Source organism: Acanthisitta chloris, unplaced genomic scaffold, assembly GCF_000695815.1.
Source record: "Acanthisitta chloris isolate BGI_N310 unplaced genomic scaffold, ASM69581v1 scaffold43733, whole genome shotgun sequence".
NCBI lineage: Eukaryota > Metazoa > Chordata > Aves > Passeriformes > Acanthisittidae > Acanthisitta > Acanthisitta chloris.
The window spans coordinates 26160-39616 of record NW_008665087.1 but is presented as its reverse complement, the minus strand read 5'-3'; the positions used below and the strand labels follow the sequence as shown (position 1 = coordinate 39616).

The following is a 13457-nucleotide window of genomic DNA, read 5'->3' as shown; positions in this document are numbered from 1 at the left end:
AGGGATGGATAGCCCCGGGGTGAGCTGGAGGTGTTCCCACAGGGAGCCTGTGTTAGCTCGGGGCATCCTTCCCTCTGCTGTTTCAGTCTGCCGAGCAAAATGAGGCGTCTGGAATAAAGCTTCCTCCACCATCATTTCACTCGTGACCGGTTGCGGTGTGATTTTTATAGCTCGTGTCCTAAATATGTGCCAGGACACTTCTCTCTAGTTTTGGGCTGTCTTAGTTTAAGTTAAAGCATACTCATCTCTCATACATATATTGCAAGTTTCTTCCTTTTCCTGGTGTTTTTCAGGTCTTCACATGAAACCAGAGACCCAGACTATACCTGCTGTGACCTGACGGTTTGATTTGAAATGGAGAGCATCACGCAGTTGTTCAATGACTTGTGTGAAGCACACTTGACAGGCTTGCCATGGAAGGTTCACTTGGGCAGGCAGAAGATCAGCAAGAAAAGGGCTAAGCAAAATCTGAAGAGGGTTGCTTATAATGCCCTGTTCATAAACCTTTTTCAGGATGAGGCTCGTAAGCTGCAATCAAACATTTCCAGACTTCCAGTGAAAAACAAAATCCTGATGCTGTCTTTCAACTTGAGAGTTGGTGGCCTCGGTGCTCAGGCAGATAGACTGGAAAATCTCGTGGAGGAACTGGAAACAGCTGAATGCTTACCATTTACTGAAGTTAATTCTGTCTTGGATCTCTTAGTACAGCTTGCTGGAACAGGTCCTCCTCAGCTTGTACCACAGAAAAAGGACTATTTCCTGAATAACAAATATGTTGGAAGAAATGTCAAATACCAGGGTTACGATTATTATGATGTAAGCGTGTTCGAAGCTGACATACAGTCTCTGATAACAAATGAAGAATGTCAGTTCAACGACACGATCCTAAAGACACTTCAGATCATGGAGGCTGCACCTGGCACTGGACTCCCTGCCATAGGGCTGTTCTCCCAGAGCTGCCCTGCTGGGGACAGGTTTGAGAAAGAGACCAGAGTCTCACTCTTCGGTGCTCTTGTCCACAGCCGAACGTATGATATGGACATCAAGTTGGATTTACCCCCAGTGCCTGACAATGCAGATTTGTCTGGACTTGCAATTAAAGTATGGTATCATTTGTTTTGGGCTGGGGGGCATATGCATGCTTTCATTATGCCACCTTGAAACTATGGGTTAAAATATAGGTTCATTTGTAATAAAAGCATACAGCGTTGGAATGTAAGATGGAGCAGGGATCCTTTCCTCTGCAGAGAACCAGATAAGCTTTTTGGATACAGAGATCTGTGATGACAAAAAGCTTGATCTTGTGCTGCAGCTGTGTCAAAACCCATCATGTGGCCATAGGCTTTGTGAAGTTAAGCCATCAGCTGTATCTGTTCCTTCCCCACCCCAGGTACTCTCCTGCTTGCTTTTGCCTATTGAACTCCTCTGTGTTGTTGCTTATTTGTCGCTGCTCAGTCTGACTGTGTAAGCATTTCTGTCTCAGTGTATGTGCTTTGCTGTTCAGATTACATTACCTAACTTGCTGTATTTTTGCCTTGGCTTCAAATGGTTTTTCAGTTACCTTATTTCATTGAACGTCCTAGTTCCTATTGACCTTGTACCTTTTCAGTGTGTACAGTTTCTTCTGTATCTTTTTTTCCCCTTTTGCTATCCATTCTGGGTGGGTTTTTTTGCTGTTTTATTCTCATAGAAGTACTAGATAAACTGCTTGGAGTTTTTTTTCCTTTCCATTTTTACTGTGTGTAGGTTGGCTTTTTTATAGTCTACCTTTTAATCCTCATCTTGTTCCCTCCAGTTAACATATGGATAGATCTTGCAGTTCCCTTAACTCAGGTCTTAATTGAAACTTGAAGGCAGACACATTAAAACCCCCTGTGCCATGAAGTGTGCACATATGGATGTAAGTTGTAACCTAGTGGAGGCAGAACCTGTTTGAGTAAGTCCTGTATTCTTCCCATTGGACTGTAAAATTTGCAATTTCTTGAGGAACATGCTGCTTTTTATGTGGATGTGATTATCTTTTACTAAAATTCTGTAAATTCTGTACATACAGCTCCTGTGGAGTGGGAGTTGAGGATGTGGCATATACACTGTGGGGACACCTACAGATTTTTTGCATATGAATAGGGGAACAAACTACATTAACACAGTTAACAAAATGCTTACAGATTTGAAGATTTAGGGCTTGGATCATTTGCTCAAACAAAAGGCTGCACAGTATGATTTTATTAGTGTTACATATTGTAGAATATCCATAGTTCAGATTCTCAGTTTGTAGAACTATATGCTTACCAAAGGAGTAAGTTCTAAGTTTAACATCAACAAGTGTAGTATATTATTTTGATGGTGATTGTTTTATGGATAGGCATTAATACCTGTAGAGACTTAGCAAATGAAAGGAGTGCTAAGAGTAAAAACTTAAAATTGCTATGAAGGGAGGGTAGGTGACACAGGTTGAGTCACATAGAGTCACTTGGTCACTAATGATAGCAGAACATCTTTATTAGCATATGTATCTTCAGTAAAATGTTTTCATGTCTAACATTTGAACTCTGTCTGACAGGTTCCCCAAAGTATAGACCAGTCAGAAGATGAGGGATTCCAGTCTGCATCCAATCTGACTCCTGATTCTCAGTCAGAGCCGAGCATGACTCCAGACATAGACTTGTGGGATGCAGTGCTTACATATGGACCCAGCAAACGAAGATGTTGGGAGCGAATTGGATAGTATGTGTCTGATCTTACTGGCTAATGCACTCTGCACCATATGCAAATATGTGAAGGTGCATTGCATCTTAGTTCCAAATGACCTCAGTATATATAGTGAAATGTGCGTATTTAATTTGCACAATTCAGTATCCTGAATTAATGGCTGAGAAAGCAGTAAAGGTTGTGCAGTTTCAACAAACTGGTTCTTAGAGTGCAGCTCTTTTGTAGGAAGAGATAAAATCGTATCTGTCAAAAAATATGGGAACGCTTGCTGTTTGTGTGAAATGCAACATCTTTCTAACTATTCTGACTTCTTATGTCCTGTGCAATTTGTTGCAGTTTAAAATGATTCTGTGTTTTCAGTTTCAAAAGAGAAAGTGGTAAATATAGAGCAGTCGAAGAATTAAACCCATATCTCCCAGTACTGTACTGTGTTATATTGCTTTTCCCTGCCTCTAGCCAAACCAGAAATTATTATAAAATATTTCTTGCTGGTCTAGCTAGACTTGTAGTTATTTTGGCTGTTGACTAGAGGACACATCTCCTGTGACAAAGCTCTGTGTAGCCCTGTTAAACCTTTCTGGTTTCCTTAAAATGGAGGGGAAGAAAAAATGCAGGTATAGCAGGTATCTTCCTTACATTCCTGATGGACAGTGGTGTGCCTGATTCTTGGAGAAACTTTGTTCTCTATTTCTGTAATTTTAAGTAATAACCTAGTGATGTGCTGCTGCAGTGTTACACAGTGTTTTTTTCAGCTGTGAACGTGAGAAGCTCAGAAACTACCATTAGGTGAACTGTGGAAATCAGATGTATGTTGACATCATTTTCCTAATGGGAAAATTGCATCAGGGAAGGCCACAAAAGCAGCTGGTAGTTCTCTGTCAAGGATTCTGTCTCTGAACTGATGTTCAAATTAGCTACCTATAACTGTACTGAGTTTGGGGCTACAGTTTCATAGACTGAATGTACTGTATTACAAGTGACTTTTCTGTGGGCAATTCTGTCTGTGTAAAATCCGGACATTTTTTTTTCCTTTAGGAGATATATTTCCTTCTTTTCACATAATCACCTTGTAATGTTGTGTTTACTCTGACCCAGCCCACCTGGTAAAAAAGAGGAGCCATATCTTACTGAAGCAGGGAGAGAAGCTTTCGACAAGTTTTACAAACTTCGAGAAGGGGAATTGCAACTGTTTAGTAATACTGTGCTTCAGCTTCCTCAGCTTGTGCTAATGAAAGAACCTGAACTGGTTAAGGATGTCTTGAATGTCCTCATCGGTGTGGTATCCACTACATTTTCACTCAATCAGGTGTGAAAGATTTTTATCTGCACTTCTTAGTCCAGTCTTTCTGGTTTTTCTTCATAGAGGTTTCCTCTTCAACACATTTATTTCTGTTGACTCCTTGCAGTTGTAGATACTGTTAAAAAGTTGAATGTTACCTAATGGCAATAAGTCAGTATTTGTATATTGCAGTAAATATGTTGCTACAATAGGCTAAGAGTATTTGTATCCTCTAAGTGGAAATAGGTTTATGAATACTTGAAAACAGATGTGCAAGTAGTTTTGTAGAGTGGATTTTCTTTAAGGAATTAGATAACTAGTCTTGTTCTGTATATTTGAAAATATTATTCACACTCCTGAAATTTTGCTCCAATTTAGCATTTATCTCCCTGTCCTAGCTATATAGTTTCAGTCACCAGAGTATCTAAACTGAGAATATGTCTGCTGTTATTTATGTGTGTAGATGTTTGCTATTTTAAGTCAGAATACAGCTATGAAATACTCTAATCTGCCTTTTTTTCTCCCTGTATCCTTTTAGTCTGCTCAGACCTTTGTGATAAAGGAAGGGATATATGTATCTGGAACTTCACCAGAGACAATGCACAACCTGCTCTTGGAAGTTGCAGAGTATGGAACCTATTACACACGGCTAAGTTGTTTCTCTCTTCAGCCAGTTTTGGATTCTTCATACAGCAAAGGACTTGTGTTTCAGGTAAAACAATGGTATTAAATCATCTAGACTTACTGGGCCAATTATCTTGGGTAGAGAAGGTAACTTTGATTTCAGAATTAAATGCAAATTTCCCTGTCAGTCCTCTGTATATTATGCTGAGCTGTACATACACTTTGTAATATCTGGTGATTTAATAGCTTTCTATTGCATAATTTAAGTTAGGATTAGTTATGAAAATGTATTCATTCTGAATACTTGATTTACAGCAATCTTACTCTGTTTCTGTTAAGAAAGTCTCTATTCTTGTTAGAAAAAATTCTAGATGAGTTTTTCCAGTATCCAGTTCAGGCGTAAATGTAAGGAAACAGGTTTCCCTAGGTTTGTGTTATGGAGAATGAGGAGTTCCTCAAAGGACAATTCAAAGAAGCTGAACCAAGATGCTTTATTATACTTGGTGTGGTACTGCGTGTTGGATGTATAAAGAGTATAGAGGAGTCATCTGGCTAATTGAGTGTCTGAAATTGCATGAGCCCTCACTTTCCCCTTCCTTTGGTTACAAGTCCCTCTTACCTGCCTGCCAGTTACTTTGGTAAAAGGTTTGTTTTCATGCTGATGCAATTGATGTGAGACATTGATAGACTGTTAACAGTGTTCACAGTAAGACTTTAAATATTGTCTGTTGATACTAGGCTTTCACAAGTGGACTGAGAAAGTACCTTCAGTATTACAGAGCCTGTGTTTTGTCAACACCTCCTACTTTAAGTCTTCTGACAATCAGCTTTCTCTTCAGAAAATTAGGTCGTCAGTTGAGGTAAGAGAGTGATATTAAATGTTCAAGCTTTTTGTAGCAAAAGAAAATGTCTAAGAGACAATATTACGTGGGCATTCTTACTTAGTCTATCAGTATTTTTCTTCTATTGTATAACAGTAAGATTTTTTATATCCAGAAGATTCTAGGGAAATCATGTAAGGTCTTTATATTCAGTTTCTTAGTTAGCCCTGTTATCATTCAGTAAGTATAGTGTGGTTGTTGTATGATACTCAGCTTCAGCAAGGTGCTTCATTATGACCTCAGAGACTTCTGGGTGAAATTTTTATTTATGCTTTAATGTTGTTTGTTTAGGTATTTAGCTGAACTTTGTGGCATAGGAACAACAGCGCTGGAGATCAGTGGTGGAGGTGGTGCTTCATTTCCTACGGTGATTATTAGTTTGATGTTTTTATGTTTGGTTCGAGTTACAGTGTTAATATTCTTCAAAATTATGTTGGATTTTACATGCAATACTTAGTGTTGGTCCCTCTGCTACCAAAGTTATGACCTTGGACCTTCAGTTAGAATACTATGATTCTTTCTCCGGGTACTTTAAAATCTAGAATTTTGTCCTGTTCAATTCCTAAAGTAAACCTTAATAATTGAATTCCCCAAAAAAACCTTAGAGGGCATTTCATCTCATTCTAGTCACATGAATCCAACTCTTAACATACCTGTTTCCTACTAGTGACTCTAAAGTGAGCTTGAGGTAAAGTGATCTTAACTGCAGATAGCTGGAGGAAGCAAGATGAATCCTGCCCTCTGTGTCCAGTGAAACATGTAAAGCCCTGTGTTTGTGAGTCTTTTGTTATCAGAGTGGTAGTGAAGTTTGCTGACAAATGTTAGAGTATTTTTCAATTTTTTAGGGTGTTAAACTGCTTTCATATCTGTACAAAGAGGCTCTCAACAACTGTAGCAATGAGCACTATCCAGTTCTTCTGTCTTTGCTGAAGACGAGCTGTGAGCCATACACAAGGTGCGTCCACACTGTTCTTTGTGAATCGAGTGTAAGAGTGATGAATTGTTAGTCTGGTAACTGCTAATTTTACAATGGCTTTTAACATTTTCAGAAAAAAAATAAGATGTGTCTGTATTCACAGTATACATATCAAAACTAATTCATTTTGTCGAGTCCTTCTTTCCCTCTCTTTTTCAACTCAGTGACAACATGCAGGTTTTATGTGTGACTGGATTAATAAATGAATACATGTAAATAAATCTTTCTTGCTTCTGGTCCTGGAAATTCATAGGACTCAGATAACCTTCTTTTGTTTTTCTCATACCTGTAGTAAAATCCTGAAATTGGCCACTGACAAGTTTCTCTTGTTGTTGCACAAACTGGGAAAGTTCATGCTTATTCCCACTGTCGTTTTGTTGTGGGCTTTCCAGTAAGCAAAAATGAATAAAATATCTGTTGTTCATGAAGTAGATGTAACTAACAGGAAGTAGAGTTCCATGGATTGCAACAGCTTTGTTAAGCAGTGCACATCAATTTAGAAATTCTTGGTTTATAGACTTCTGAAGAGACACTAAATTTTTTGTAATAGCTGTTTACAGGAGCTGGAGCTGTAGTCCATCATCAGTTTACAATGTTACTTAATAGATGTAATGACACTTAGAAAGAGAAAACAAAAATCTGTCAAAATGCTCTAAATTTAAGATTCTTTCCATGGCCACACTTCTTGTTTTTATTTCTTTGTACATAAAATGATCTTCAGAGAAATTTAATTTCAGATTTACCACAAGGTTCACTAAAATATCTTCACAGCTCCTGCCCTGCTGTACAGTTGTATAGATGGTAGTGAGATTTCAGACATATCTGAAGCATGATATCACAGCGTCACAAAGGACCTAAAAAAATAGGAAAGTATGTTTATTAGTATGTGATACTTCCTGAATTGATTCCTAAATTTGTTGCAGATATCTTTTGAAGCATCAATCATACATGATCAGGGCTGCCATGGAAGGAGAACTCTCATTATCTGCAGAAAGTGTTAGCCCACTCATTTATTGACCTGAAAGAAATTAAATAATAGAAGTTGTTGCTCAAATAAATCATGGAAACATCATATTTAGTACTAATTTCTAAGCTTTTTACTTACAGCCCTAAAATTGAACAGTGGTTCCTGAGCTTCCTCTCAGTTACACTGAGCCAACATCTAGAAGCAGTTAGTAAGAGAAGAAAATACTTATCTTCAAGGCTTTTTATCCGTAGCCTTGGATAGTATTGTGAAAAGAAAATGCATTTGTTTATTTCTTCAGAAGTTTGGTTTCACACAGAGTAAATATGAAAATCCTGAGAATATTCTGGAATAGTTCTCATTGCATGTATATTGAAAGTGCCTCCAGGTCTGGGGAAAAAGTGCTTGGTATTACATCTTTGGTTTACACCTTTTTAGTTTCTCCCTGCTAAAATTACCTCTGTTTAAAATATATCCTTCCCACTCATCTCTCTTCTTGCTCTTGATGTGCTGCAAAGATTTCTATACATTTTTATATATGCATAGTAAATTGATATACAGAAATAAAAAGATTGTTTTAATTAAGGCACTGTTCTGTCATCTTAATTAATTATCACTGAAATGTTCTATATAAAGATGGATTAAGAAAAGTGTAGAGACACAATATCCTCTGTATATTTAAATATCAGTGTAACAGGACTTAACTGCTGGTTTTTTATCCTACCTATAGCTTGTGTGTTGTGAGATTTTAAAGGATATACTATCTGCTTTGTGATAATGAAGTTGAGCAGGCAGGAGGATTGATTTTCAGTATTGCACCATTATTATTTTCTCTTTAGATTTATCTATGACTGGGTGTACAGTGGTGTATTCAGAGATGTTTATGGAGAATTTATGATCCAGGTGAATGAGGATTACCTTTGTTTCAGAGGTACAGTATATATATGGAGTATTTCTGATTAACATAATTTGTGCTGTTAATTAAATAATTAAAATATATGCTTTCATCTTTTTGTTACATAGATAAACATTACTGGACTCATGGTTATGTTTTGATTTCAAAAGAGGTAGAAGATTGTGTCCCTGTATTTCTTAAACATATTGCCAATGATGTATATATATGTGGGAAAACCATAAACTTGCTGAAATTGTGCTGTCCCAGGGTAAGTTTTGTAAATTCCTTCCTATTACATTGAGAAAATCATGTCTCTTTAGAGCAAGTTTCTAGGATTTTAGTAAGTTCACTCCTTTATTTAAAACTGGTATTGCATTAGTAGGATGTTGATTCATGAAAGGCAATTACTTGCTCTCAGATAGTTGTAAGCTGTTTATCTGCTCTACTTGCTGACACCTTACTGCAGAAATACAAATATTTAACAGCATCAAATTTAGCATGTCCAATGCATGTGCTATATTTCTTACTGTTTTTTGTGTTGAAAGCAGAAATGTTTTAGGCATCCAAGCAAGTTCCTTCCAGTTCTCACACAACTTACACTACTTTTTCATTTAAAACTGCCTCGCTTACCAGGTCTTGACTCAGTTCTGTGTAGCTCTGGTATTCCAGCTGTGTCTCTACATTTCCAAGAAATGCTTAAATAGTTCTATATATTCATATTTTTCAGAATGAGTCTTGCCCTAGATAAGAAAAACACATTAAAATACTTAAAATACTTTGTGTCTTGCCTGTTCTCTATCTATGTCTAAAAATGAAAAGCCCTTCTTGTGTTCCCTCTGTGAAAGCTTTGCTGATTCCCAGGTAACTAGTAATCTCTTTAAGATCAGAGCTGCCCAGTCTTGGCAGAGCACAGCAGCTCAGAATCAGCTATCTAATATCAGGTATAAACCTAGTACCTCAAGTGAGATGTCCCTCTGATAGTTCTCCTGAGTCTGCTCTGATAAGCGTTCCGAAACCATGACTCAGGTGTGCCAGTAGTACTGGACTTTTTATAAAAGTGTCAGCCATCATTTCCATGATAAATTATAGCTTTATCAGTCTCTAACACAGTATCTTAATAGATCCTGCAGGTCATTTGGCACTCAGGCTCAACCATCTTCCATCTGTCTGAGAGTGCCCTCAACAGCTAGTTCCTCCCTTTTGCCTAGGCTAACACATTCCCAGGAACATAGCTCTCCACATCCCTCTTTCACCTGTGATCCATGTCCTGGAACATAATTCCTGTGTCCCTTACTTTGAATGATACAAATACTAAACCCAGTGATACTAATAAAATTGTAACATTTTATGTGGAGGTTTGTGCCAGGGACTTGAAGCACTGCTAAGTTAAAGTATAAAATGTGAGTTCATAATATAAAGTGTTACAATTTTAAAAATGTATTAAAAGGAAATTTCTCGGTTTTCAGCATTACATATGTTGGTCAGACATACCTGTTCCCCGGATTTCTGTCATCTTTTCTCTTGAAGAACTGAAAGAAATAGAGAGAGACTGTGCAGTGTACGTAGGGCGAATGGAGAGAATTGCCCGATACAGCTCCATAAGCAAGGAGGAAAAGGTAAATGAATAAAGGAATAAAGACCTAGTTGGGATTTTTTTTAATACTCAATTTTTATTTCTGTTATAACCTTTAAAGAATTTGTATGTATGGACAGATTTTTTTCATGGGTCAGTTGCTGTTTTCATTGTTACAGCAGTAAATAAACTTACTTACTGTAACTTTGAGAAGTATAGGTGTTGTGTTGGCATTTGCTTGTATTAAATGAGTGTTGGACTTCTAGCTTAGTTTTTGGCAGCAGTAGCAGGTTTGTCCTCCTACTGCAAAGATTGTTAGATCCTAACTTAACGAATGTGACAAGCTCATTAGTAACCAGATAAGACTGTTAATTGTTAATTGTTTTTCCAGAACATTTTAGTTAGAAAGAGACTTCTGTCCTTCAGTTTCCATCAGTACAGTGTATGTCTCAGATGGGTTTGGCTCATTTTAAGATCTGGAGAATTAACTTTCAGCACTAGTTTGTAGACTTGCCATTTAATTGATTGTTTTATTCATATTTCTGTATTGTATTCATAAACAACCATTATAAAGTGTGCACCTGTCTTTGTAACAGTGTATTTTCAAGTCTAAAATAATAGAAAACATTCCACCGTTATTTTTTATTTGGGGGTTTTTTTCAGAATTTGCGCATGGAAATAGCCAAACAAGAATTAATTATTCATGCTCGGGAAACTGCTAGCAAAGTACTACAAGCCATTAGTGGTAAGTTGTAGTGGCATTTCATGTGTTTCCACATGGGTTTGTTAATGTAAACTAACAATATCTTTATTTTAATGCAGATCAGCAAATATCAGAACGAATGGCTCTGGATGCAAAGAAACGGGAACAGTTTCAGAAGCTGAAAGAGCAGTTTGCAAAGGACCAAGAGGTATCTCTGTGTTTCTAAAGGCCAAGTGTATTTCTTAAGCAAATAAATGAAAGGGTATCTTGGTTTGTTGTACTGAAGTTGAACAAATAGCTCATGGGGTACAAATAAGAACTTCTTGCAGGTGTGTATGTTACAACTGCTATTGAGAGTGGCTTTTAAATGTGTTAAATATTTACGCAGCGTCGCCTGGCAATAAAGCAGGAGCAGATTGATGACGATTTCAGCTATGCCCGAGAGCTCAGAGAGAGAGAAAAAAGGCTGAAAGCTTTAGAAGAAGAACTGAAAAAAAAGGCAAGGTAAATGTATCTGAGTAGAGTCCAAAACCATCATAAAGACCTCAGGAAAAACTACTGTGTATTAAAACTAATGGTACTAGTAGTTCCCAGACATTGTTCTACAAAGTTGGTGTTTGCAGTTAGATTATAGATGTAAGGATTTTTGGTGATCTGTGATCAATTTTGTTACAAATGGTTAGTGTCCCAAAAATCTGGGACCCACTAAATTTGTGCCAGCCCTATCCAGTCTGGTTTTTGTTATAATCAAAGGTTCAGGAAAAAATGTATCTGTGTCTTAGCAATTAAAAGCAGAGCCCATGGCAAAAATGGTCACATGTATGACAAAGTAAAAAGCAGATGGAGGTGTTAGATGGATATTTCACTTTCCTCTGTTACATCTAAAAATACTTAAATGAGTGACCTACTAAGAATAGTTATAAAACTATATATTTTATGAGGATACTGTCCTGTTTTTTCCACCTGTTTATACTCTGTGCTTGAAACCTCTGGCTTCTACATTTTAAAAATCACTTCTCATTTCTGAAGTGCTAAAAAGTCTGATTCTTTAGAAGGGAAGATGAAAATCAGTATGCAAAAATCTATAACTTAGCTTTATTTTTGCCTTCATTTAGGCAGGAATTAATCGACCATTATAGCAAACTCTCGGATGATGCAGCGCGTAAGGAACAAAGAGCACTGTGGAAAATCCAGCGACACAAGTTGGAAACAGCTCGTCTGAAGTTTCTGTCAGAAGACCAGAAACACATTGAGGTATCTTCTGAAAACGTTTAAGAAATGTAGTTTAGAAACTTTGATACTTGGCACTTAAAGACTTTTGGTTTTGGTTTTTTTTTTTTACTTGTAGGAAATGCTTGAAAAACTTCCAGATGGAAACTACAGGAGAAAATTAGATATTATTCCTTATAAACAATGCCAGTTGGCTTTGGATGAAAACCCTGTTGAGAAAGATCCACCTTCACAGGTGAATTTATTTTTCACATAAACACCGGGTTGCTGTTCCAAGTCTCCCTGAAGGGAGTTCATTTCATGGTTCATTTCAGTTCAGTAAACACAAGGCTCACTGTAACAGCTGGCTGGGTAGTTATCATTTATTTATAGTACATGTGAAAAACAGGAAAATTTTCAATCCTGTAATAAAGTGGTACCCTAATTAGTAGCTTGATGATGTGACTAACCATACAGCATAATAATTATTTCATTTTAGGTGTCTTCTGTGGAACCTCTGCATTCTAATGAGACAGTTGACAGAAAAGAATCAGAGCCTGAGCAGGAATATGCTACTTCTGCTGACACAGCACTGCCTATGCCAGAGCCAACAAATAATAATGCTGATCAGCATTTTCAGCCTGAAGCAGCAGGACCTGAAAGCAGTCTCCCAAGTTCAGAGAAGGCATGCAGTCCCCTACACAGACCTGACTCCTTGCCTGAATCCAATGTGAATATAGAAGATTTCTTGTCAAAGCCACAAGATGAACAACAACCTATTGCCGTTAGCATACAAGGATCTCTGCTGGATGAAGCATTCCGAAATATTAACTCGGATCTTTCTGAGACTGCTCAAGTAAGTGAAAATCAGCCTGTCTCGAGAGGAGCACCAGAAGGAGAGGACAATGTATCATTGCATCAGGAAAGTGAGTATGATTTTAAGACAGTTCTCAGACCATCTGCAGCTTGGCAGGGACATGTTAGAGTTGGAGAAAATGTATTTGACGTGGAGTGCAGAAGGCCTCGGTGGAATATTCATGGACATGCATCTGATGCTAACATTAGAGTGGGAGAATATGTACCTCAAGTGGACACTTACCAGCCACATTCAAATCCTTATGGGCATTCTTCAGACTCCCATATAAAAATCAGCAGCTATACTTCTGAAGTTGAATCTAGTCGACCCCGATGGAATATTCACGGGCACGTTTCTGAAGCTCATATTAAAATTGGGGAATATGCTTCAGAGGTAGAGCCTTCAAGGCCTAGGTGGAACATTCATGGACATGCTTCAGAAGCCAATATTAAGATTGGAGAGTATGTGTCAAATATAGCTCCCACAAGACCTCGATTGAGCGTCCATGGCCATGCATCTGATGCCAATATCAAGATTGGTGAAAACATGTCAGAGGTGGTCTCAGCCAGACCTCGTTGGAACATCCATGGACATGCTTCACAGTCACACATCAAAATTGGAGAACTGGTTTCTGATACAGAGCCTTTGAAATCCCGTTGGAGCCGCTTTGGACATGCGTCCCAGTCCAGCATCCAAATAGGGAAGTGGGCCCCATCTACAGAAGACGATCCCATACCTCATCGTAAAGCCATTTCGGGTCCTTCATCCGACTCCACAGTTCAGGC

The 13457-nt window shown here is 37.8% G+C and overlaps 1 protein-coding gene across 1 annotated transcript in view; it reads left to right on the top strand.

Annotated features, from left to right (window-relative positions):
* Positions 1–354: 354 nt before the first annotated feature.
* The window catches only part of TUBGCP6 (tubulin, gamma complex associated protein 6), a 21608-nt gene continuing 8505 nt past the window's right edge, over positions 355–13457 (top strand). The window contains 16 exon segments of the mRNA XM_009071585.1: positions 355–1101; positions 2564–2727; positions 3808–4018; positions 4530–4703; positions 5354–5475; positions 5788–5863; positions 6342–6451; positions 8276–8367; positions 8460–8599; positions 9798–9947; positions 10568–10649; positions 10727–10815; positions 10996–11111; positions 11723–11861; positions 11956–12072; positions 12316–13457. Coding sequence (XP_009069833.1) covers positions 355–1101; positions 2564–2727; positions 3808–4018; positions 4530–4703; positions 5354–5475; positions 5788–5863; positions 6342–6451; positions 8276–8367; positions 8460–8599; positions 9798–9947; positions 10568–10649; positions 10727–10815; positions 10996–11111; positions 11723–11861; positions 11956–12072; positions 12316–13457 — 3671 coding nt within the window.